Below are 26,504 nucleotides of genomic sequence, written 5' to 3'. Positions count from 1 at the left end.
GAAATGTCCTATAAATGTCTGTTCTGTTCCTGATCTCAGCTGTTAGTGGAGATGAATCTGTGCTGCACTTTATGGACATGCTCAGTAGTGACCGGGGCTGTGGAGTAGGAGTTCTGAAATGTCCTGTAAATGTCAGTTCTGTTCCTGATCTCAGGATCTCGGCTGTTAGTGGAGATGAATCTGTGCTGCACTTTATGCACATGCTCAGTAGTGACCGGGGCTGTGGAGTAGGAGTTATGAAATGTCCTATAAATGTCAGTTCTGTTCCTGATCTCGGCTGTTAGTGGAGATGAATCTGTGCTGCACTTTATGCACATGCTCAGTAGTGACTGGGGCTGTGGAGTCGGAGTTCTGAAATGTCCTATAAATGTCAGTTCTGTTCCTGATCTCAGCTGTTAGTGGAGATGAATCTGTGCTGCACTTTATGCACATGCTCAGTAGTGACCGGGGCTGTGGAGTAGGAGTTCTGAAATGTCCTATAAATGTCAGTTCTGTTCCTGATCTCGGCTGTTAGTGGAGATGAATCTGTGCTGCACTTTATGCACATGCTCAGTAGTGACTGGGGCTGTGGAGTAGGAGTTCTGAAATGTCCTATAATTGTCAGTTCTGTTCCTCATCTCAGGATCTCGGCTGTTAGTGGAGATGAATCTGTGCTGCACTTTATGCACATGCTCAGTAGTGACCGGGGCTGTGGAGTAGGAGTTCTGAAATGTCCTATAAATGTCAGTTCTGTTCCTGATCTCGGCTGTTAGTGGAGATGAATCTGTGCTGCACTTTATGTACATGCTCAGTAGTGACCGGGGCTGTGGAGTAGGAGTTCTGAAATGTCCTATAATTGTCAGTTCTGTTCCTCATCTCAGGATCTCGGCTGTTAGTGGAGATGAATCTGTGCTGCACTTTATGCACATGCTCAGTAGTGACCGGGGCTGTGGAGTAGGAGTTCTGAAATGTCCTATAAATGTCAGTTCTGTTCCTGATCTCGGCTGTTAGTGGAGATGAATCTGTGCTGCACTTTATGCACATGCTCAGTAGTGACTGGGGCTGTGGAGTCGGAGTTCTGAAATGTCCTATAAATGTCAGTTCTGTTCCTGATCTCAGCTGTTAGTGGAGATGAATCTGTGCTGCACTTTATGCACATGCTCAGTAGTGACCGGGGCTGTGGAGTAGGAGTTATGAAATGTCCTATAAATGTCAGTTCTGTTCCTGATCTCGGCTGTTAGTGGAGATGAATCTGTGCTGCACTTTATGCACATGCTCAGTAGTGACCGGGGCTGTGGAGTCGGAGTTCTGAAATGTCCTATAAATGTCAGTTCTGTTCCTGATCTCAGGATCTTGGCTGTTAGTGGAGATGAATCTGTGCTGCACTTTATGCACATGCTCAGTAGTGACCGGGGCTGTGGAGTAGGAGTTATGAAATGTCCTATAAATGTCTGTTCTGTTCCTGATCTCAGGATCTTGGCTGTTAGTGGAGATGAATCTGTGCTGCACTTTATGCACATGCTCAGTAGTGACCGGGGCTGTGGAGTAGGAGTTATGAAATGTCCTATAAATGTCAGTTCTGTTCCTGATCTCAGGATCTTGGCTGTTAGTGGAGATGAATCTGTGCTGCACTTTATGCACATGCTCAGTAGTGACCGGGGCTGTGGAGTAGGAGTTATGAAATGTCCTATAAATGTCTGTTCTGTTCCTGATCTCAGGATCTTGGCTGTTAGTGGAGATGAATCTGTGCTGCACTTTATGCACATGCTCAGTAGTGACCGGGGCTGTGGAGTAGGAGTTATGAAATGTCCTATAAATGTCTGTTCTGTTCCTGATCTCAGGATCTTGGCTGTTAGTGGAGATGAATCTGTGCTGCACTTTATGCACATGCTCAGTAGTGACCGGGGCTGTGGAGTAGGAGTTATGAAATGTCCTATAAATGTCAGTTCTGTTCCTGATCTCGGCTGTTAGTGGAGATGAATCTGTGCTGCACTTTATGCACATGCTCAGTAGTGACCGGGGCTGTGGAGTAGGAGTTCTGAAATGTCCTATAAATGTCAGTTCTGTTCCTGATCTCGGCTGTTAGTGGAGATGAATCTGTGCTGCACTTTATGCACATGCTCAGTAGTGACCGGGGCTGTGGAGTAGGAGTTCTGAAATGCCCTATAAATGTCAGTTCTGTTCCTGATCTCAGGATCTTGGCTGTTAGTGGAGATGAATCTGTGCTGCACTTTATGCACATGCTCAGTAGTGACCGGGGCTGTGGAGTAGGAGTTCTGAAATGTCCTATAAATGTCAGTTCTGTTCCTGATCTCGGCTGTTAGTGGAGATGAATCTGTGCTGCACTTTATGCACATGCTCAGTAGTGACCGGGGCTGTGGAGTCGGAGTTCTGAAATGTCCTATAAATGTCAGTTCTGTTCCTGATCTCAGGATCTCGGCTGTTAGTGGAGATGAATCTGTGCTGCACTTTATGCACATGCTCAGTAGTGACCGGGGCTGTGGAGTAGGAGTTCTGAAATGTCCTATAAATGTCAGTTCTGTTCCTGATCTCAGGATCTTGGCTGTTAGTGGAGATGAATCTGTGCTGCACTTTATGCACATGCTCAGTAGTGACCGGGGCTGTGGAGTAGGAGTTCTGAAATGTCCTATAAATGTCAGTTCTGTTCCTGATCTCGGCTGTTAGTGGAGATGAATCTGTGCTGCACTTTATGCACATGCTCAGTAGTGACCGGGGCTGTGGAGTCGGAGTTCTGAAATGTCCTATAAATGTCAGTTCTGTTCCTGATCTCAGGATCTCGGCTGTTAGTGGAGATGAATCTGTGCTGCACTTTATGCACATGCTCAGTAGTGACCGGGGCTGTGGAGTAGGAGTTCTGAAATGTCCTATAAATGTCAGTTCTGTTCCTGATCTCAGGATCTTGGCTGTTAGTGGAGATGAATCTGTGCTGCACTTTATGCACATGCTCAGTAGTGACCGGGGCTGTGGAGTAGGAGTTATGAAATGTCCTATAAATGTCAGTTCTGTTCCTGATCTCAGGATCTTGGCTGTTAGTGGAGATGAATCTGTGCTGCACTTTATGCACATGCTCAGTAGTGACCGGGGCTGTGGAGTAGGAGTTCTGAAATGTCCTATAAATGTCAGTTCTGTTCCTGATCTCAGCTGTTAGTGGAGATGAATCTGTGCTGCACTTTATGCACATGCTCAGTAGTGACCGGGGCTGTGGAGTAGGAGTTCTGAAATGTCCTATAAATGTCAGTTCTGTTCCTGATCTCAGGATCTTGGCTGTTAGTGGAGATGAATCTGTGCTGCACTTTATGCACATGCTCAGTAGTGACCGGGGCTGTGGAGTAGGAGTTATGAAATGTCCTATAAATGTCAGTTCTGTTCCTGATCTCAGGATCTTGGCTGTTAGTGGAGATGAATCTGTGCTGCACTTTATGCACATGCTCAGTAGTGACCGGGGCTGTGGAGTCGGAGTTCTGAAATGTCCTATAAATGTCAGTTCTGTTCCTGATCTCAGCTGTTAGTGGAGATGAATCTGTGCTGCACTTTATGCACATGCTCAGTAGTGACCGGGGCTGTGGAGTAGGAGTTCTGAAATGTCCTATAAATGTCAGTTCTGTTCCTGATCTCGGCTGTTAGTGGAGATGAATCTGTGCTGCACTTTATGCACATGCTCAGTAGTGACCGGGGCTGTGGAGTCGGAGTTCTGAAATGTCCTATAAATGTCAGTTCTGTTCCTGATCTCAGGATCTCGGCTGTTAGTGGAGATGAATCTGTGCTGCACTTTATGCACATGCTCAGTAGTGACCGGGGCTGTGGAGTAGGAGTTCTGAAATGTCCTATAAATGTCAGTTCTGTTCCTGATCTCAGGATCTTGGCTGTTAGTGGAGATGAATCTGTGCTGCACTTTATGCACATGCTCAGTAGTGACCGGGGCTGTGGAGTAGGAGTTATGAAATGTCCTATAAATGTCAGTTCTGTTCCTGATCTCAGGATCTTGGCTGTTAGTGGAGATGAATCTGTGCTGCACTTTACGCACATGCTCAGTAGTGACCGGGGCTGTGGAGTAGTTCTGAAATATCCTATAAATGTCAGTTCTTTTCCTGATCTCAGCTGTTAGTGGAGATGAATCTGTGCTGCACTTTATGCACATGCTCAGTAGTGACCGGGGCTGTGGAGTCGGAGTTCTGAAATGTCCTATAAATGTCAGTTCTGTTCCTGATCTCAGGATCTTGGCTGTTAGTGGAGATGAATCTGTGCTGCACTTTATGCACATGCTCAGTAGTGACCGGGGCTGTGGAGTAGGAGTTCTGAAATGTCCTATAATTGTCAGTTCTGTTCCTGATCTCAGGATCTCGGCTGTTAGTGGAGATGAATCTGTGCTGCACTTTATGCACATGCTCAGTAGTGACCGGGGCTGTGGAGTAGGAGTTCTGAAATATCCTATAAATGTCAGTTCTTTTCCTGATCTCAGCTGTTAGTGGAGATGAATCTGTGCTGCACTTTATGCACATGCTCAGTAGTGACCGGGGCTGTGGAGTCGGAGTTCTGAAATGTCCTATAAATGTCAGTTCTGTTCCTGATCTCGGCTGTTAGTGGAGATGAATCTGTGCTGCACTTTATGCACATGCTCAGTAGTGACTGGGGCTGTGGAGTCGGAGTTCTGAAATGTCCTATAAATGTCAGTTCTGTTCCTGATCTCAGCTGTTAGTGGAGATGAATCTGTGCTGCACTTTATGCACATGCTCAGTAGTGACCGGGGCTGTGGAGTAGGAGTTCTGAAATGTCCTATAAATGTCAGTTCTGTTCCTGATCTCGGCTGTTAGTGGAGATGAATCTGTGCTGCACTTTATGCACATGCTCAGTAGTGACTGGGGCTGTGGAGTAGGAGTTCTGAAATGTCCTATAATTGTCAGTTCTGTTCCTGATCTCAGCTGTTAGTGGAGATGAATCTGTGCTGCACTTTATGCACATGCTCAGTAGTGACCGGGGCTGTGGAGTCGGAGTTCTGAAATGTCCTATAAATGTCTGTTCTGTTCCTGATCTCAGCTGTTAGTGGAGATGAATCTGTGCTGCACTTTATGCACATGCTCAGTAGTGACTGGGGCTGTGGAGTCGGAGTTCTGAAATGTCCTATAAATGTCAGTTCTGTTCCTGATCTCGGCTGTTAGTGGAGATGAATCTGTGCTGCACTTTATGCACATGCTCAGTAGTGACCGGGGCTGTGGAGTAGGAGTTCTGAAATGTCCTATAAATGTCTGTTCTGTTCCTGATCTCGGCTGTTAGTGGAGATGAATCTGTGCTGCACTTTATGCACATGCTCAGTAGTGACTGGGGCTGTGGAGTAGGAGTTCTGAAATGTCCTATAAATGTCAGTTCTGTTCCTGATCTCGGCTGTTAGTGGAGATGAATCTGTGCTGCACTTTATGCACATGCTCAGTAGTGACCGGGGCTGTGGAGTAGGAGTTCTGAAATATCCTATAAATGTCAGTTCTGTTCCTGATCTCGGCTGTTAGTGGAGATGAATCTGTGCTGCACTTTATGCACATGCTCAGTAGTGACCGGGGCTGTGGAGTAGGAGTTCTGAAATGTCCTATAAATGTCAGTTCTGTTCCTGATCTCGGCTGTTAGTGGAGATGAATCTGTGCTGCACTTTATGCACATGCTCAGTAGTGACCGGGGCTGTGGAGTTGGGGTGTGCTCACTCCGCCCCGGCACGCAGCGGCTCCTGACAAATTGCTTTATATATTTCTTAGCTTTATTTGTGAAATAATTATAAAGTGAGGTGAGGAATGCGGAGACCTGAGCTCCACCCCGCGTGTCCCCCTGGGCCTCCCGGCCGGTGAGGTCGCGTAACAACAGAGGGGTCATTGATTTACAGAGACGCCGAAGGGCTGCGGTCAGGTGACACTTGGTAAACGGTGACAACTGTACTTTATGGTTTAGTGTCCATCACCTCTAACGTTTCCCGGAAGCGGCTACAGCAATGTGGTCATTTCACGGGTAACCGGCACCAAAATCAGCACAACCGACCCCGAGGAAAGCCGGGACTCCGCAGACCGACAGTCACTTCCGCCGCCGGCCGGGTCCACTGTCCACTAGGCTTTACCATCATACGCCGCGGTCCAAGGTGGGGGACACTTCCGGCGCGCTGCGTTCCAAGGTGAGGGACACTTCCGGCGCGCTGCGTTCCAAGGTGAGGGACACTTCCGGCGCGCTGCGTTCCAAGGTGAGGATACTTCCAGCGCGCTGCGTTCCAAGGTGAGGGACACTTCCGGCGCGCTGCGTTCCAAGGTGAGGACACTTCCGGCGCGCTGCGTTCCAAGGTGAAGACACTTCCGGCGCTGCGGTCCAATGTGAAGGAATACTTCCGGTGTATCTATAGTGGGGGCGTGTCTTTGGTCCTGCCCGGCTTCCGTACTCTTGATGTGGCCTCAGCTCTTCCACGTCACCGAGAAAACAGAGCTGCTGTGACAACCGGGCCGAGAGCAGGTAATGTCCCCGGCGGCCGTCAGGCGGGTGCTCGGCTGCGCCGTCTATCCGGGGGCCCCTGACAAGCCCGGAGGCGCCATCACAGAGCGAGGGAAAGGCTCCGGCCTCAGTCACCGCCCTGTCCCGTGCGGCAGCCGCAGCTCTGGTGTCTGTGATCACGGCCTGTGCGTCTGTCAGCGGCGACCTCGTCCTCCTGAGCGGCCATTGCTTCCACTCTGCGCAAATCTAATGTCTGCACAGCCCGCGCGCTCTCTCGTCTCGTTCTCTGGCTCCTCGCGCGCTCTCTCTCTCGTCTCGATCTCTGGCTCCTCGCGCTCTCTCTCTCTCGTCTCGTTCTCTGGCTCCTCGCGCTCTCTCTCTCTCGTCTCGTTCTCTGGCTCCTCGCGCTCTCTCTCTCTCGTCTCGTTCTCTGGCTCCTCGCGCTCTCTCTCTCTCGTCTCGTTCTCTGGCTCCTCGCGCTCTCTCTCTCTCGTCTCGTTCTCTGGCTCCTCGCGCTCTCTCTCTCTCGTCTCGTTCTCTGGCTCCTCGCGCTCTCTCTCTCTCGTCTCGTTCTCTGGCTCCTCGCGCTCTCTCTCTCTTGTCTCGTTCTCTGGCTCCTCGCGCTCTCTCTCTCGTCTCGTTCTCTGGCTCCTCGCGCTCTCTCTCTCGTCTCGTTCCCTGGCTCCTCGCGCGCTCTCTCTCGTCTCGTTCTCTGGCTCCTCGCGCGCTCTCTCGTCTCGTTCTCTGGCTCCTCGCGCGCTCTCTCTCTCGTCTCGTTCTCTGGCTCCTCGCGCGCTCTCTCTCTCGTCTCGTTCTCTGGCTCCTCGCGCGCTCTCTCGTCTCGTTCTCTGGCTCCGCGCTCGCGCTCTCTCGTCTCGTTCTCTGGCTCCGCGCTCGCGCTCTCTCTCTCGTCTCGTTCTCTGGCTCCGCGCTCGCGCTCTCTCTCTCGTCTCGTTCTCTGGCTCCGCGCTCGCGCTCTCTCTCTCGTCTCGTTCTCTGGCTCCGCGCTCGCGCTCTCTCTCTCGTCTCGTTCTCTGGCTCCGCGCTCGCGCTCTCTCTCTCGTCTCGTTCTCTGGCTCCGCGCTCGCGCTCTCTCTCTCGTCTCGTTCTCTGGCTCCGCGCTCGCGCTCTCTCTCTCGTCTCGTTCTCTGGCTCCGCGCTCGCGCTCTCTCTCTCGTCTCGTTCTCTGGCTCCGCGCTCGCGCTCTCTCTCTCGTCTCGTTCTCTGGCTCCGCGCTCGCGCTCTCTCTCTCGTCTCGTTCTCTGGCTCCGCGCTCGCGCTCTCTCTCTCGTCTCGTTCTCTGGCTCCGCGCTCGCGCTCTCTCTCTCGTCTCGTTCTCTGGCTCCGCGCTCGCGCTCTCTCTCTCGTCTCGTTCTCTCTCTCGTCTCGTTCTCTGGCTCCGCGCTCGCGCTCTCTCTCTCGTCTCGTTCTCTGGCTCCGCGCTCGCGCTCTCTCTCTCGTCTCGTTCTCTGGCTCCGCGCTCGCGCTCTCTCTCTCGTCTCGTTCTCTGGCTCCGCGCTCGCGCTCTCTCTCTCGTCTCGTTCTCTGGCTCCGCGCTCGCGCTCTCTCTCTCGTCTCGTTCTCTGGCTCCGCGCTCGCGCTCTCTCTCTCGTCTCGTTCTCTGGCTCCGCGCTCGCGCTCTCTCTCTCGTCTCGTTCTCTGGCTCCGCGCTCTCTCTCTCTCGTCTCGTTCTCTGGCTCCTCGCGCGCTCTCTCTCTCGTCTCGTTCTCTGGCTCCTCGCGCGCTCTCTCTCTCGTCTCGTTCTCTGGCTCCGCGCTCGCGCTCTCTCTCGTCTCGTTCTCTCTCTCGTCTCGTTCTCTGGCTCCGCGCTCGCGCTCTCTCTCTCGTCTCGTTCTCTGGCTCCGCGCTCGCGCTCTCTCTCTCGTCTCGTTCTCTGGCTCCTCGCGCGCTCTCTCGTCTCGTTCTCTGGCTCCTCGCGCGCTCTCTCGTCTCGTTCTCTGGCTCCGCGCTCGCGCTCTCTCTCTCGTCTCGTTCTCTGGCTCCGCGCTCGCGCTCTCTCGTCTCGTTCTCTCTCTCGTCTCGTTCTCTGGTTCCGCGCTCGCGCTCTCTCTCTCTCGTCTCGTTCTCTGGCTCCTCGCGCGCGCTCTCTCTCTCGTCTTTCTCTGGCTGTACAGACGGGCGCATGCTCAGATATGGGAATTATTTTCACTCATTTGTTATACAGCTCTGGCAAACATTAAGAGACCGCTGCACAATGTTCAGTTTGTCTGATTTTCCTCTTTATATTTTTGAGTAAAATGTAAATTGCTCTTTTATTCTATAAACTTCTGACCACATGTCTCCGAATTTCCAAGCAATAAATTTTGTATTTTCAGAAAATGAGAAATGGTCAAAAAAACAAAAAAAACACCCAGTGCTTGTAGACCTCAAATAATGCTAAGAAAACAAGTCCATAATCATTTAGCAACAACAATACTAATGTTTTACCTCAGGAAGAGTTCAGAGATCAATATTCTGTGGAATCCCCATGATTGTTAATCCCAGCTTTCCTGCGTCTCGGCTGCTTTCCACCAGTCTCTCACACGGCTTCTGGGTGACCTTATGCCGCTCCTGGTACACATATGTCAGCAGTTCTTCTTTGTCTGATGGCTTATGACTCTCCATCATCCTCTTGATTACATTCCAGAGGTTCTCAGTGGGGTTCAGGTCTGGAGATTGGGCGGCCATGACAGGGGTTTGATGTGGTGGTCCTTCATCCACCCATTGATGGACCTAGCTGTGTGGCATGGCGCATTGTCCTCAGAGTTGGGGAACATTGCCTGAGCAGAAGGAATCAGCTGTTTTTCCAGGATAACCTTGTATGCAGCTTGATTCATCCATCCTTCACAAAGATTAACCTGCCCAATTCCAGCCTTGCTGACTCATCCCCAGATCATCACCGATCCTCCACCAAATTTCACAGTGTGTGCAAGACTATGTGACTTGTGCGCCTCTCCAGGTCTCCGTCTACCCATTAGACGACCAGGTGTTGGGCAAAGCTGAAAATTAGACTCATCACGGAAGATTCCCTTACTCCAGTCCTCTATGGTCCAATCCTTATGGTCTCTGGTAAACTTCAGCCTGGCTCTCCTTCTCATTGATGAAAGGCTTTTTTCTAGCTTTACATGACTTGAGCCCTGCCTCTAGGAGCCAGTTACGAACTGTTCTTGCCGTGCACTTCACCCCAGCTGCCATTTGCCATTCCTTTTATAGGTCACTTGATGTCATCCTGTGGTTGCTGAGTGACATTCGAATAAGATGACTGTCATCCCCGTCAGTGGAGAGTCGTTTTCGCCCTCTGCCGGTCTGTAGCTTTATTGTCCTCAATATCTGCTGCTTGACCTTGTTGTAATGGACTGTCGTCTTAGAAATTTTAAGGATGGAGGCAACATGACGCTCCCTGTATCCCTCTGCTAGTAAAGCCGGAATTGAGCCCTTCTTTTCCCCACTCAAGACTTTTTATCTCCTTTGGCGTGGTTAAGTTATTTTGTCATTCCTATTAGGCTGAGTTCACACGTGGCGTTTTTTTCGTGTTTCCGTGGCGGTTTTAACCGCGTGATTTTGCCGCGAAAAATAAGCATCCCATGCATTCCTATGGGATTCCGCTATGCTGTGCTAATGCTGCGGTTTTTACCACTGCGGAATCGCTTCGCGGTAAAAACCGCAGCATGCTCATTAATTTTGCAGAATCGCGGCGAACTTGCACCCATAGGAATGCATTGTTCCGCTTACTTCCCGCATGTGGCTGTGCACAACATGCGGAAAGTAAGCAGAACAATTGCGGATGGTACCCACGGTCCGGAGGAGAGGAGACTGTCCTCGGTGCTTTGGGTACCATATCCCTGTAAAAAAAAAAAAAAGAATTTAAAATAAAAAATATTGTTATTCTCACCCTCCGACGTCCCGCGCAGCCTTCCCGCCTCTCTCCACGCTCCCGGTCCCAGTAAGCCTTTGCGAAAATGCCCGCGATGACGTCCGTTCTCGCTGGATCGCGAAGTCTCGCGGTCATTCGCGCAACGTCATCATGAGACATCGCGATCCCGCAAGAACGGATGTCATCGCGGGCATTTTCGCAAAGGATTACTGGGAACGGCTGCGCGGGACGTCGGAAGGTGAGAATAGCACCATTTTTTTTTTTTTTTGCGTTTTATCTTTTACTACTGATGCTGCATAGGCGGCCTCAATAGTAAAAAGTTGGTCACACTTGTCAAACACTATCTGACGAGTGTGACCAACCTGTCAATCAGTTCTCCAAGAGATGCTACAGATCGCTTGGAAAATGCTAGCATTTTGCAAGCTAAATACGCTTGCAAAATGCTAGTTTTTCCGCGGGAAAATTGCGGGAATTTAAAATGCAATTTTCCCGCGGAATGGAATTCCGGAATTCTCGCGGTAATTTCCGCGAGAGTTCCGGTACGTGTGCACTTAGCCTTACTTTTGGGATATTCCTAGCACTTGTTTCGCCGTCCAGCTTGTCCTATTGCAGGAGGACTGTGAACACCACAGCGGGGTGTTTATACTTTCCTCTGTTAGATAAGATTTGGTTCCGGTGATCACCTAATCAGAAGCACATTAAGTAGAATGAGGTGGACTCTGGTTGGAATTCACCTGACACTGGAATGGAATGGCTGCCGGACACGGAGAGAAGCGGATTGTTATACAGCTGTGCAGTGCGTTCCTAGTTTTTGCCAGAGCTGTATCTATAAGACACAAGTCCCCGCTCTCCCCTGAGCACGCCACGCTTGTAGGTGGTGATACACGGCCGTCCTCCCGACCATCGTGCCGGTAGCAGGTTACAACACTGCTCCAATTGCCACAATGAGGCTTTTTCTGCTTCTACTGTTTTGTCTTCAGCGAGTTCTTCTGTTTTTTATGTTCTCTTCACTTTGACGTCCTGATCTTTCCCTTTTCTCCCATCCATGTTTATTTTGTTTGGATCCTCCACACTTGCACAGCATTCCTGTGCTGCAGTAAACGCTCTTACCCGTCCTCATCTTGGTGGTTTTGTGCAGTTTGTATAGTAGTCTCTTGCAGTACTATCTAGACAGTCGAGTATAGTCACATATATTATATGCTTTGATAAATTGTGACCCCGTTATCTTTTGAGCATCTTTTAATACTGCCATCTGCGTTTTTTGTTTGCTTGCAGTTTATCCCGGCCGCCACTAGGTGTCAGTATTATTCTATCATCACAATGAGCTGATTCTTAGCACTGCGGAGGGGTCATTGCTCCCTGTCCCGACCTTTACTGCTTATATCTGTACAGCCATTTTTTTGTCTTTTTTAATTGTTTTTATGCATGTGTTATTCAGTTGTGTACACACCTCTTTTTATGTTTGGTTCTCTTTCTGTTTTTGGCTCCTCACCTTTGCTCGTTTTCTTGTTCTCAGGGCCAGAAGCTGCTGCACGTTTTCCCGTACGTCTGTCTGAGACACCTGGCCGGAGCCATGACGGCCGCAGAGAACGTGTGCTACACCCTCATCAACATCCCCATGGACTCCGAGCCTCCATCAGAGATCACGCTCAAGACTGACCTGGGTAATACACTGTCTCCAGTCATGAGCGCTGCGGAGTAACCTCTGTGTGCCCCAAGACGGGCTCAGTTGGCCATTTCTGTTCGCTTACTCCTCCCGCACACTTTCTGCTGTAATGCACTGTGCCTTGTTCACCCGCAGAGAAAGGAGATGTGAAATCTAAGACGGAGGCTCTGAAGAAAGTGATCACCATGATCCTGAACGGAGAGAAGCTGCCCGGACTCCTGATGACCATCATCCGCTTCGTGCTGCCGCTGCAGGACCACACCATCAAGAAGCTGCTCCTCGTCTTCTGGGAGATTGTCCCCAAAACGACACCGGACGGCAAACTGCTGCAGGAGATGATCCTCGTGTGCGACGCCTACAGGAAGGTCCGCTACTGATGCTGGGAGACCGCCAACATGGCTGCCGGCGTGACTCCTCCGGTAGTGACTGCGGTGTATTTGTTCTCATCTTTTCAGGATCTCCAGCATCCGAACGAGTTTATCCGCGGCTCCACGCTGCGCTTCCTGTGTAAGCTGAAGGAGGCCGAGCTCCTGGAGCCTCTGATGCCGGCAATCCGGGCCTGCCTGGAACATCGCCACAGTTACGTGAGGAGGAACGCCGTGCTGGCCATATACACCATCTACAGGTACCGCGGCTTCACAGCACCACTATGCCACCATTTTCAGGATCCCTGCTTGCTCTCGATGAATGACTACTTCCAGAGTTGCTAGAGCAACATGGCTATAGAAAAAGGGAGTAAATGGGCCGATGTATGTGAGCCCGACGGCCATCATTACGGCATACCGGACCTGATAAGACCCCTGTCCTGGGATAAGAAGCCCCCTACACTTTGATTTTTTTTATTGCGGTTCCGTTGTTCCATTGTACATAATGTAGCAATTCCCTGTTTTCTATGGCAGTAATGCAGAGCCAAGTTTCTAAACTTACCATTTCTGAGTGCCTCTGTCTTCTTAGTAGTATTGTTCTGGCTGACCCTGTGCACACTACTATACATGTGCCGGTCAGATTTTCTAGTCGTGTGTCTGGCAGACCAGAACCCTGTGAGCCTTGTGCTACCTACTACGTGCCCGGCGCCTTTCCTGATGTTACAACAATGTCGTCATGCTGCGTTGCAGCGCGTGCAGAATGTCGTGGCAGCCACTAATCATAAGAGGTAGCGCGGATATGGGGGCAAGGACGTGGGGCTCCAGGATGCCAGCAGCTACAGACTACTGACATGGCCGCTTGTCCAGGGTCCTGCAAGTCTTATTTGCCTGTCTCTTATCCACTTATTTTCTTCCCCGGTGTGGGCTTGTTACAGTGTATCAGTGCAGTTAGTCCTGTGCGATGTGAGCACACTGTCCTTACCGGCACTGATATATTGTAACAAACCCTCCACTGTGGCTAAGGCGTCATCTGTTCTTGATAGTAATGTAGAAGAGACCCCCTGAGCGGACCGTGGTGCCATGATTGCGGGGGCTGCGCTGCTGGCGTCTCCTTTGTTCACTGACCTGATCGCTCTGAATAATCTTCTCTTTTAGAAACTTTGAACATCTAATTCCGGATGCCCCGGAGCTTATCCACGACTTCCTGGTGAACGAGAAGGACGCCAGCTGCAAGAGGAACGCCTTCATGATGCTGATTCATGCCGACCAGGTACACAAGCCCCCCTGTGGGAGATGTTATAGGGGCACATTCACACCAGCAAGCACTCAGATGGAGCTGCTGCGGAGGATAAGGAATCAGAGAATCTGCACAGTTGCCCCTATGACAACACTGACCACTCATCTGTTGTGCTGGGGGCTGTTCCTTGTGACCTCTGAACTTGTTTCCCCAGGACCGGGCTCTGGATTACCTCAGCACCTGCATTGATCAGGTCCACACCTTCGGTGACATCTTGCAGCTGGTGATTGTGGAGCTCATATATAAGGTGTGGGGTGACCCTTGTTTAGTTTATCTAATGTTGTTCTGATAAACAGACTGGAGAAGGGAATACAAAAGAAAGTCCCAACTCCTCCATGAACGGCGCCACTCCTGTCTGCAGGTTGTGTGTGACACTACAAGTCAGCCGAGCTGCATGACCCACAGGCCATTAGAGCTCGTGTAATTTGACATGTTTATAAGTAGTGGACACGATTCATGGCCGCTAGCACAAAAGACTCAACCAACAACCAAATTGGAACTTTAGAGCGTAAAAAAGGCTTCACACTTCCACATTGTTACTCATAGAGCTGAACCAGGGCAGTGCCGACATCTGGCACCCAGTGCTCATAAGTGCCAGAAGTGTCACTGCTCTGGTCCGGCTGTCTGAGCACCAAAGTGGAGGTGTGAATGGTGGACATTGTAAAGCAGACGGGGAAGCATTTACACACGGTGGTCAGTGACGGAGGACGCTCTGGTCTTTCATGGATCTGGCTTCTGCACATGCGCTTCTGTAATCCCATGTCTGTGTTTGGCAGGTGTGTCACGCCAACCCCTCTGAGAGAGCGCGCTTCATCCGATGTATTTACAACCTACTGCAGTCCTCCAGCCCAGCTGTGAAGTATGAAGCTGCCGGGACTCTCGTCACTCTGTCCAGCGCTCCAACCGCCATCAAGGTGCGTGAGCCCTAAGCGTCAAACCCACACATCATTGTGTCCTCCTGCCGGTGTGTTGCTCTCTGTCATCCCCCTTGTGTGTTGCTCTCCCGTGTCCTCCTGCCCGTGTATGTGTATTGGTCTCCGTGTCCTCTCGCCCGTGTGTGTGTTGCTCTCAATGTCCTCCTACCCGTGTGTGTTGCTCTCAATGTCCTCCCTCCCCGTATGTGTGTTGCTCTCCGTGTCCTCTCGCCCGTGTATGTGTGTGCTGCTCTCCATGTCCTCTACCCATGTTTGCTCTCCGTGTTCGTGTCCAGGCGGCGGCTCAGTGCTACATTGACCTGATCATTAAAGAGAGCGACAACAATGTGAAGCTGATTGTCCTGGATCGCTTGATTGAGCTGAAGGATCACCCATCCCACGAGCGCGTCCTGCAGGTACAGATGTCCTAATCTTCACCTTCACACTTTTCCAGTGTATTCTTTTTAATTCCTTCAATGTTACAATCTCTGTTTGCTGGCAGTGAACGTCCGCGTCCTCACCGGGAGTGGTTGCTGCCAATGTGTCAGGCAGAGCTCTTTAAAACAGTGTGGAAATAAAACCCGGAGTAAAATGTTGTATTTTCGGAGTCTTTTGATTTACATTCCTCGTCTTCTCGCTCTTCACCTCCAGGATCTTGTCATGGATATCCTGAGGGTCCTCGGCACCCCGGACCTCGAAGTGCGCAAGAAAACTCTGCAGCTGGCTCTGGACCTGGTGTCCTCTAGAAATGTGGAAGAGGTAAGAGGGGCACGGGGGCCCGACGCCTGTGTGTGGGGGGGGGTGCGAGGGCCCGACGCCTGTGTCTGTGTGTGGGGGGGGTGCGGGGGCCGACACCTGTGTGTGTGGGGGGGGGTGCAGGGGCCGACGCCTGTGTGTGGGGGGGTGCGGGGGCCGACGCGTGTGTGTTGGGGGGGGGAGGGGGCGGTCCTGTGGGGCGGTCGATTTTACTTTTGCATCCTGTCATTGTAGCTGGTGATCGTCCTGAAGAAGGAAGTGATAAAGACCAACAATGTGACCGAGCACGAGGACACAGACAAGTACCGGCAGCTGCTCGTCCGAACGCTCCACTCCTGCAGCGTTCGCTTCCCAGACATGGCCGCCAACGTCATCCCAGTGGTGAGTCCAGAGTAAAGCGCTGCATTTTACCTGATTGCAGTCGTTTTACTACTGGGCCATTTCCCTAATCTGGAATCTGATAATCCATCCACCGTCAGGTTTCTAGTTTTGCTGATGTCGTGGTTTCATTATTGCGCCTTCTTGTGTCTGCAGCTTATGGAGTTCCTCAGCGACAGTAACGAGGCGGCAGCTGCTGACGTCTTGGAGTTCGTGCGAGAAGCCGTTCAGAGGTTCGATAACCTAAGAACTCTCATCGTGGAGAAGATGCTGGAGGTTTTCCACTCTATCAAGTCTGTGAAGTGAGTATTGGCACTTCGCCCTCTGTGCCAGGAGCTTTCACCGGTCTGATCACTGAGAGAAGATGTTTTGCGATATAAACACTGACCACAAATCGCCTTCTCTTGATTCCGCCTGCAGTGTAAAGAACGGAGGAATGGAGGCATTCCTTTCTGTTCTCATGGCGACACCCATAGTTTTGTCTGCTTGGACACACCCGTATCATCTAATGTACATGATCAGTGATGGCTGTGTAGACGCATGGGGTCGTTTCACCTGAGAATATTACAATATGGGCCCTAAATGGAATAAAACCACCATACGTTACAGTGCTGTAAAACTGCTTGTTGAGCTTGTGTTTGCACGAGCCTGCTGGTGTGTGGTGTGTGTGTGTGCTCGCTGGCCAGCTGTGTGTGGTGTGTGTCTGTGCACGCTGGCTGTGTGCTCGCGCACCGGCTGTGTGTGTGTGTGCTCGCCCGGCCGGCTGTGTGTGTGCTCGCCCGGCCCGTTGTGTGGGGTGTCTGCTTGCCTGGCTGTGTGATCGTGCATCGGCTGTCTGTGTGCTCACTCGCGCGCCGTCTGTAGGTGATCGCTTAACTGCTGGGGAAGTGTTCTAATTTATAGTGGAGTAGTGAAATATCGGGCTGCTCCAGTTAATCGGGGACCCCTCAGTGACCTCCTTACCCCCCCCATAGCACAGGCCATGCTGGGAATACAACGCCTCTTGTCTTGCAGGATTTACCGTGGAGCGCTGTGGATTCTGGGAGAATATTGCAGCACTAAAGACGACATCCAGAGCGTAATGACAGAAGTGCGCCGGTCCCTGGGAGAGGTGAGTGCCGCTGATCGTGACGGCTCCGCACAGGAGATGGGAATGACGCTTCATTCCGTCCCCCGCTCTCCTCCAGGTCCCAATCGTAGAGACAGAGATAAAGAAGGAGTCTGGAGAACTGAAGCCGGAGGAGGAGGTGACGGTCGGCCCCAGTCAGAAGCTGGTGACGGAGATGGGCACGTACGCCACCCAGAGCGCGCTCAGCAGCTCCCGCCCCGCCAAGAAGGAGGAGGAGAGGTCGGTGTAGACATTTCCTGCCGGACAGCTCCGGGACTTAGTGTTTTATATCCTCTACTCCGGTCACATCCAGAGCTGCATCCACAGCTCTGCAGATCACATCTCACTGTCAGGGTTGGGTTAGGATTTCATTGGTGCGGTTACAGCTGGTACTCCAGAGCAGCGCTCGCCATGCTACTGAGCATGATGAGAGCAGTCAGTCGGCTTTTACTGCACAGATGCTGGTATTAACCCTTATTTTGCTGCCTTCGCAGGCCGCCTCTCCGTGGATTTTTGCTGGACGGGGATTTCTTTGTTGCCGCGTCTCTCGCCACCACCCTGACCAAGATCGCGCTGCGCTATGTGGCGCTGCTCCAAGATAAGAAGAAACAAAACGTAAGTGGAATCTGCAGCTAAAATTTATCCAGAATGTTCCCATTCACGGACAGCAAGCAGAGGCGGTGAGGAGACGAAGCCCCGAGATTCATATAGGAGCAGGATGATGAGGGTAGTGGTGCACTGCGATGCCCTCCTGTCGCCTGACCCCGGCCCTCTTGTCTCCCTCTCTGCAGTCCTTCGTGGCGGAGTCCATGCTTCTCATGGCGACCATTCTACACCTGGGCAGGTCCTCACTTCCCAAGAAGCCTATCACAGACGATGACGTGGACCGGATCTCCCTGTGTCTCAAGGTTTTGTCGGAGTGCTCGCCGCTGATGAACGACATCTTCAACAAGGAGTGCCGCTTGTCGCTGTCACACATGCTGTCCGCCAAGCTGGAGGAGGAGAAGCTGTCGCAGAAGGTGAGGCTGCCACCGCCGATCTCCTCCATGGTGGTCATGGGATCTAACTGACCGTCCTCTCTTACCACGAGCAGAAAGAGTCCGAGAAACGGAACGTGACGGTTCAGGCCGACGACCACATCTCCTTCATGCAGCTGACTGCCAAGAACGAGATGTCGTCCAAGGAGGATCAGTTCCAGCTAAGTCTCCTGGCAGCGATGGGAACCACGCAGAGGAAGGAGGCAGCCGATCCGCTGGCATCAAAACTGAACAAGGTACCGACAGCTCAGAGCCTGACAACCTCACATGTATACAGGCAGGTTGTCAGCAGTGATAGATGAGGGGTGGGGCTGGAGTATAAGGGTCTCATATCAGTGATGTCATGACTGGGGGCGGGGCTGACAACCTCTCACGTATACACTACAGGCAGGTTGTCAGCAGGTAGTGGAGGCGCTGTAGTCGCGGTGATTCTGTGGATGAGCCCTTCTCTCTGCTCCGGTGCAGGTGACTCAGCTGACGGGGTTCTCGGATCCGGTGTATGCGGAGGCCTATGTGCACGTGAACCAGTATGACATCGTGCTGGATGTGTTGGTTGTCAATCAGACCAGTGACACCCTGCAGAACTGCACGCTGGAGCTCGCCACGCTGGGTGAGAATGTGCTCTGATATTTCTGCAATGTCCTAAAATACTTTGTGTCTTGTTTCTCTCTCCGGACCTCTTCTCGCTGTTAGTCAGATGAAACATTTGTTTGAGATCCAGCCTGTCCTTGCTTTTACTTCCCTGATACAGTGTAACTACTTGCTGTGTGGTCAGGACAGGAGCGAGTTCAGTGGTGCAGTGTTTCGAGCATTGTGTGCACTGTTGCATCGTGATAAGTTCACAGCTGTGTGAGCAGGACTAGATCAGGATTAAAGCCAGAATAGTACCATTCACTGTCAGCAAGTGGAGGGCTGGGCAAGGTTCTGGGCTGCGGCCACCAAGGTGGCGCCGTGGAGTTCTGGGCTGCGGCCACCAAGGTGGCGCCGTGGAGTTCTGGGCTGCGGCCACCAAGGTGGCGCCGTGGAGTTCTGGGCTGCGGCCACCAAGGTGGCCCCGTGGAGTTCTGGGCTGCGGCCACCAAGGTGGCGCCGTGGAGTTCTGGGCTGCGGCCACCAAGGTGGCGCCGTGGAGTTCTGGGCTGCGGCCACCAAGGTGGCGCCGGGGAGTTTTAGTTGGGTTTGGGAGTCTCAATGTAACTTGATAACCCGTGATCTGTTCTATTTCATGAGGAATTGGTCTTACAGTATTTCCAGTTTATGAGGCCAAATTCACCAGGTTATGTAAACTTTTGATCAGGGTCATTTGGATGTTTTGGGTTGTCATTATGCTAGAGATGGGGTGCACCTTACCAAGACTGGAAAACATGTATTTGGAAGTCGCCTTGCTACACTTGTAAGGAGAGCTTTACACTAGAACAACATGGGAAGGGAAGCAAAAGACCAGAAAAAGCCATACACCTGACAAATGCTATTGAGAACTCTGCTATTAGAAGTGGAAAGGAAGAACAAATACCGTATATACTCGAGTATAAGTCGACCCCCCTAATTTTGCCACAAAAAACTGGGAGAACTTATTGACTCGAGTATAAGTCTAGGGTGGGAAATGCTCCATAGATTGTTCCCTTATATGCTGCCCCCATAAATAGCTCCATAGATTGTTCCCTTATATGCTGCCCCCATAAATAGCTCCATAGATTGTTCCCTCATATGCTGCCCCCACAAGAAGCTCCATAGATTGTTCCCCCATATGCTGCTGCATGTAAAAATAAAAAAAATGACATACTCACCTCTCCGTCGCTGGGTGTCAGATTTTCACCTGTCCTGCGTCCATGGCTGCTCACCGCTATCTGCACGTCATCAGTCAGTGACGTTCAGACTGCAGGGGGCGCGGCGCACTAATCACGTCACCGCACCCTCTGCTGTCTGAAGTCACTGACCGAAGACAGACAGCAGCAAGCAGCCATGGACGCAGGACAGGTGAGTATCGCTGTACTTACCCGTCCTGACGCTGTCTCTTGAGCCCCATGCTCTCTCTTCCTGCATTCAGCGGTCTTGTGATACCGCTCATTAATATGCGCATATTCATGAGTTTTAATGAGCGGCACCACGTGACCGCTGAAGGCAGGAAGAGAGAGCACGGGGAGAAGCTGGGGGCTCAAGAGACAGCGTCAGGGCGGGTAAGTATGACCTGACACCCCCGCCTCCCCCTCTGACCCCCTTTGTATATGACTCGAATATAAGACGAGAGGGGGACTTTCAGCCCAATTTTTTGGGCTGAAAATCTCGACTTATATTCGAGTATATATGGTACAAAAGAATCTAAATAATAAAAATATTGGAGAAAGAGAAACCAATCACAAACTAAAATGTTTCTATACTAATGCACAAAGCATGGGCAACAAACAAGGAGAATTGGAACTACTAACACAGGAAAAGAAATATGATGTCATTGGAATCACTGAAACTTGGTGGGACAATACACATGATTGGAATACAAGACTAGAAGGATACAACTTATTCGCTAGAAACAGACTTGATAAACGAGGAGGGGGTGTCGCATTGTATGTTAGAAACGCGTATATCTGCACAGAGATCGAAGCTTCAGAGACTGGGAGTTCTGTGGAAACTGTTTGGGTAAGAATACAAGGACAGAACAATGGAAAGGACACCATTGTAGGCATTTACTACAGGCCGCCTGTGCAAGCTGAAGATATGGATGAACTCTTTATGCATCAAATGGCCAAGTTCTCCAAAAAATATGACATAGTTGTCATGGGAGATTTCAACTATCCAGACATTTGTTGGGAATCTCTCTCAGGCAAAACTAACAGGTCAAGGAAATTCTTATCCTCTCTTGCTGACAACTTTATCTTCCAAAAGGTACTGGAGAAAACAAGGGGAACTGCTACCTTGGATCTAATCCTTATAAACAGGGAGGAAATGGTTGAGGAGGTAAAAGTGGCTGGGACCCTAGGAGGTAGCGACCATGCTATTTTAGAATTTTGGATAACTAGAGGAGGAAGACCTGTGAAGACTCAGACGTCAAGATTAGATTTCAGAAAGGCAGATTTTAAGGGATTCAGAAAGAGAATTGGAGGGATCCAATGGCTGGATATCCTTAAAGACAAAAATGTCCAGGAAGGATGGGAAATCTTGAAAAATGAAATTCTCAAAGCACAATTGTTAACAATTCCGAAAAGAGGGAAGAATAGGAAGCATTTAAGGAAACCAGGATGGATGATCACAGAACTTAAACACATGCTAAAAAGGAAGAAAAAAATGTTTATAAAATGGAAAGAGGGAGGCATATCTAAAGAAGAATATAATGCTGTCTGCAGAACCTGCAGGGCACAAATCAGATTAGCTAAAGCTGAAAATGAATTGAGGCTTGCAAGAGATGTCAAAAGCAATAATAAAGGATTTTGGGGATATGTCAAAAGTAAAAGAAAAGTCAAAGATGCTATAGGATTTTTACAGGATGAAAATGATGAAATGTTGAGAACGCCGAACTTTTAAATTCCTATTTTGCATCTGTTTTCTCTCAGAAAGAAAATGTAACATCAACTGCCCTTCACTGTCCTGTTAAGGGAATAGAAGAAACCCGGAGATCTATAAACAGAAATATAGTGAGGAAACACTTAGCTAACCTAAATGAATTCAAGTCTCCAGGTCCAGATGAATTACACCCCAGAGTACTGAAGGAGATAGCAGAAGAAATTTTTAAACCCCTCTCCATAATCTTTGAAAATTCGTGGAGAACATGAGAAGTCCCAGAAGACTGGAGAAGAGCAAATGTTGTTCCTATCTTCAAAAAGGGGAAGAAGGTGGACCCAGGCAACTATAGGCCGGTGAGTCTGACTTCTATACCAGGAAAGATCTTTGAACAAATTATTCAACAACATGTATGTCAGTACCTGGATAAGAATGAGGTGATTAAACAGAGTCAGCATGGGTTTGTAACTAATGTCAGACTAACTTAATTTCCTTCTATGACAGAATCACTGATTGGGTGGATCAGGGAAATGCTGTAGATATAGTATATCTTGACTTCAGCAAAGCATTTGACAAAGTCTCTCATACAATCCTTATTGAAAAAATGACTAAGTATGGAATGGACAAGGCAACTGTTAGGAGGATTCATAACTGGCTTAATGATCGGACCCAAAGAGTGGTCGTAAATGGCTGCACATCCAGTTGGAAGAATGTCTCAAGTGGGGTACCACAGGGCTCTGTCCTGGGCCCTGTATTGTTCAACATCTTTATCAACGATTTAGATGAAGGAATTGAGGGTAAACTGATTAAATTTGCTGATGACACAAAGCTAGGAGGGATAGCTAATACTAGAGAAGAGAGAGAGGATTCAAAAAGATATAAATAAACTGGAGAAGTGGGCAGCAACTAACAGAATGGTTTTTAACAGGGAAAAATGCAAAGTACTACATCTGGGCAATAAAAATGAAAAAAGCATATACAGAATGGGAGGAATAGGCCTAAGCAACAGCACATGTGAAAAAGACTTGGGTATACTAATGGATCACAGACTGAATATGAGTCAACAGTGTGATGCAGCAGCCAAAAAGGCAAATGCAATTCTAGGATGTATTAACAGAAGCATTCAGTCTAGATGACGTGAAGTCATTATTGCCCTCTACTCCTCTTTGGTCAGACCTCATCTGGAATATTGTGTCCAGTTTTGGACGCCACATTTAAAAAAAGACATCAACAAACTGGAGCAAGTTCAGAAAAGAGCGACCAGAATGGTGACGGGTCTGCAAACCCTGTCTTATGAGGAAAGGTTGCAGGATTTGGGAATGTTTAGTTTGCAAAAGAGAAGACTGAGAGGAGACTTAATAGCTGTCTACAAATATCTAAAGGGCTGTCACATTGTAGAAGGATCAACTTTATTCTCATTTGCACAAGGAAAGATTAGAAGCAATGGGATGAAACTGAATGGGAGGAGACACAGATTAGATATTAGAAAAAACTTTTTGACAGAGTGATCAATGAGTGGAACAGGCTGCCTCGAGAAGTGGTGAGTTCTCCTTCAATGGAAGTCTACAAACAGAGGCTGGACAGACATCTGACTGGGATGATTTAGCGAATCCTGCTTTGAGCAGGGGGTTGGACCAGATGGAAGGGACCTCCTGGGCCAACTCTATGATTCTATGATTTGGGCTATGTGCACACGAAACGGAACTCTCCCGGAAGTTACCGTGAGAATTCCGGAATTCCATTCCGCAGGAAAATCGCACTTTAAATTCCCGCGATTTTCCTGCTGAAAAACTAGCGATTTGTAAGCGTAATTAGCTTGCAGAATGCTAGCGTTTTCCAAGTGATCTGTAGCATCGCTTGAAGAACTGATTGACAGGTTGGTCACACTCGGCAAACAGTGTTTGCCGAGTGTGACCAACTTTTTACTATTGAGACTGTCTATGCGGCATCAATAGTAAAAGATAAAGCGTTACAAATAATTTTAAAAAATTGATTTTATATTCACCTTCCGATGTCACGCGCAGCCTTCCCGGGCCTCAGCGATGCTTCCGTTCCCAGTAATGCCTTGCGAGACCTTTGATGACGTCGCGGTCTCGCGAGGAATTGAGACTGCTACAGTATCGCGAGACCGCGACGTCATCAAAGGTCTCGCAAGGCATTACTGGGAACGGAAGCATCGCTGAGGCCCGGGAAGGCTGCGCGGGACGCCGGAAGGTGAATATAACACCATTTTTTATTTTTTATTCTATTTTTTACAGGGATATGGTACCTGGAGGACAGCCTCCTCTCCTCCAGACCCTGGGTACCATCTGCACATGTTCTGCTTACTTTTCGCATGGTGTGCACAGCCACATGCGGAAAGTGAGTGGAACAACGCATTCCTAAGGGTGTGGGATCGCCGCGATTCCGCAAATTAATGAGCATGCAGCGTATTTTTTCGCGATGCGATTCCTCCGCAGGAAAATACGCAGCATTAGCACAGCATTGCGGAATCCCATAGGATTGCATGGGACACTCTTTTTTTTTTTTTTTTTTTTTTGCGTTTTCACAGCAAAATCACACGTTAAAAAACGCAGCGAAAACGCAAAAAAAAGCAACGTGAATGCAGCCTTAAAAAGAGAAAACACAGTAGTCTGATAATAAATGGCTTCACCCAACCACTAACCATGAGTGGAGAAAAGGTTTGGTGTTATCATTCATATTCTCAGGAAAAAAGCCAAGAAAGCAAAAATTCTGCCAGGGTGTGTAAACTTATGAGCCAAATTGTATTAACCGTTGTGACGTCTGTCATTAATTTCAGGGGATCTGAAACTTGTGGAAAAGCCGTCGCCCCTCACACTCGCCCCACACGACTTTGCAAACATCAAAGCGAATGTGAAAGTTGCCTCAACAGAAAACGGGATCATATTTGGAAACATTGGTGAGACCCTTGTAAAATGCGGTGTCCTACACTAACCACAGGGGGCTCCACTGTGTTCATCATACCTCCTGGCCCCTCTGTCTTCGTGCCGCAGTTTCCGTTTTTCCTTACTGTAATGTCGGCTTTCCATGTGCTGATGTTGCTCTCATCAAAGCAGAGCTGCAGTGTAAAGCATGGAGGAGGGGCAGGTGTAACCACTGTGTAGTACAGCTCTGCGTGTAGATGCTCTGCGCTGACCGGAGCTTTCTATCTGCAGTGTATGATGTGTCCGGGGCAGCGAGCGACAGGAACTGTGTGGTCCTCAGTGACATCCACATCGACATCATGGATTACATCCAGCCGGCCGGCTGCACGGACTCCGAGTTCAGGCAGATGTGGGCCGAGTTTGAGTGGGAGAACAAGGTGAGCGCCGTGTGAATGGAGGTAAAGGTGTCGCCCACCCCCGAGTGATCCCCCCCCCCCGCGTGATCCGCTGTCTTTTATCTCCATCCAGGTCACCGTTAACACCAACATTATCGACCTGAACGAGTATCTGCAGCACATCTTGGGCTCCACAAACATGAAGTGTCTGACACCAGAGAAGGTGAGCGCCGGGCAACAAATGCTGCGCCGCCTGCAGATCAGTGGCCCTGTGACCGCACATCGTCCCCCGCTGCAGCTGTGCTCCTCCACAGACTGGAGGGGAATCCTCTTGTGATCGATGTGATCTCTTCCTTCAGGCGCTGTCTGGTTACTGCGGCTTCATGGCGGCCAATCTCTACGCTCGCTCCATATTTGGTGAGGATGCACTCGCCAATGTCAGCATTGAGAAGCCTATCCACCTGGGCCCCGACGCTCCGGTGACTGGACACATACGGATCAGAGCCAAGAGCCAGGTGAGGGATCCGCCCGCTACATAAGCACTGTGCGCACGGCGAGCGTCCAGTAATGTCTGCTCTCTCCCGCAGGGCATGGCATTGAGTCTCGGTGATAAAATCAACCTCTCTCAGAAGAAGCCCACGGTATAGAGGCCCCGCCCCACACTTGGCCCCTCCCTCTGCGTGTCGTAGCTCCCAGGATCTGCAACCGATTGCTGATCTCTGGATCCAGTCCATCAATGACATTTCTAGATCATTTTATTCCTTCTCTCCATTTTCCAGATATGAAGCCGTAACGTGGTTATGTCCGCGCTTCTACTCCGGCAATAAACGTTTCTTTTGATTATTCTGTCAAATTATTCCTGTGATTTAGGAGCTTTGCCTGTTCCCAGCTGCGGGGGGCACAATCTGCAGTAGGGACATCGTGCCTTGTGTGTGGGAAATGTAATGTGGGGACATTATACTGTGTGGAGGGAATGTACTGTGGGGACATCATACTGTGTGGGGAATGTACTGTGAGGACATCATACTGTGTGTGGGGGGAATGTACTGTGGGGACATCATACTGTGTGTGGGGGAATGTACTGTGGGGACATCATACTGTGTGTGGGGGAATGTACTGTGGGGACATTATACTGTGTGTGGGGGAATGTACTGTGGGGACATTATACTGTGTGTGGGGGAATGTACTGTGAGGACATTATACTGTTGTGTGGGGGAATGTACTGTGAGGACATCATACTGTGTGTGGGGGAATGTACTGTGGGAACATCATACTGTGTGTGGGGGAATGTACTGTGGGAACATCATACTGTGTGTGGGGGAATGTACTGTGAGGACATTATACTGTGTGTGGGGGAATGTACTGTGGAGACATCATACTGTGTGTTGGGGGAATGTACTGTGGAGACATCATACTGTGTGTGGGGGAATGTACTGTGAGGACATCATACTGTGTGGGGGAATGTACTGTGGAGACATACTGTGTGGGGACATCATACTGTGTGTGGAGAGAATGTACTGTGGAGACATTATACTGTGTGTGGGGAATGTACTGTGGGGACATCATACTGTGTGTGGGGGGAATGTACTGTGAGGACATCATACTGTGTGGGGGAATGTACTGTGGAGACATACTGTGTGGGGACATCATACTGTGTGTGGGGGGAATGTACTGTGAGGACATCATACTGTGTGTGGGGGAATGTACTGTGAGGACATCATACTGTGTGTGTGGGGGAATGTACTGTCTGGACATCATACTGTGAGGACATCATACTGTGTGTGGGGGGAATGTACTGTGGGGACATCATACTGTGTGTGGGGGAATGTACTGTGGGAACATCATACTGTGTGTGGGGGAATGTACTGTGGGAACATCATA

General features: G+C 50.0%; 1 protein-coding gene across 2 annotated transcripts; it reads left to right on the top strand.

The window, feature by feature from the left end:
- The first annotated feature begins 6,320 nt into the window (after positions 1-6,320).
- On the top strand, positions 6,321-25,466 carry COPB1 (COPI coat complex subunit beta 1). 2 transcript variants are annotated; one of them, XM_073545223.1, is made up of 22 exons: positions 6,321-6,477; positions 11,847-11,994; positions 12,132-12,361; positions 12,452-12,621; positions 13,517-13,631; positions 13,813-13,905; positions 14,435-14,572; positions 14,869-14,988; positions 15,224-15,331; positions 15,563-15,709; positions 15,863-16,008; positions 16,721-16,817; positions 16,894-17,054; positions 17,309-17,429; positions 17,606-17,833; positions 17,908-18,087; positions 18,317-18,461; positions 24,144-24,263; positions 24,520-24,665; positions 24,757-24,846; positions 24,983-25,138; positions 25,211-25,466. In XM_073545223.1, exons 2-22 carry the CDS (start codon positions 11,904-11,906, stop codon positions 25,268-25,270), a joined length of 2,862 nt encoding a protein of 953 aa, XP_073401324.1. In that variant the 5' UTR covers positions 6,321-6,477; positions 11,847-11,903; the 3' UTR covers positions 25,271-25,466. The 2 variants fall into 2 exon arrangements, with proteins under 2 accessions (XP_073401324.1, XP_073401325.1); XM_073545224.1 differs by lacking the exon at positions 6,321-6,477 and adding an exon at positions 6,621-6,641.
- The last annotated feature ends 1,038 nt before the right edge of the window (positions 25,467-26,504 follow it).

Source organism: Dendrobates tinctorius, unplaced genomic scaffold, assembly GCF_039654945.1.
Source record: "Dendrobates tinctorius isolate UK_male_01 unplaced genomic scaffold, ASM3965494v1 ptg000142l, whole genome shotgun sequence".
Lineage (NCBI taxonomy): Eukaryota > Metazoa > Chordata > Amphibia > Anura > Dendrobatidae > Dendrobates > Dendrobates tinctorius.
The sequence above is the reverse complement of the archived record's forward strand: the minus strand, read 5'-3'. Positions and strand labels throughout refer to the sequence as shown.

Bases quoted from the DNA above. Each gene is read 5' to 3' on its own strand.
- COPB1 (XM_073545223.1), top strand. From the start codon at position 11,904: ATGACGGCCGCAGAGAACGTGTGCTACACCCTCATCAACATCCCCATG. The intron at 11,995-12,131 runs GTAATACACTGT...GTTCACCCGCAG, and splicing joins CACGCTCAAGACTGACCTGG to AGAAAGGAGATGTGAAATCT. The intron at 24,847-24,982 runs GTGAGCGCCGGG...CTCTTCCTTCAG, and splicing joins AGTGTCTGACACCAGAGAAG to GCGCTGTCTGGTTACTGCGG.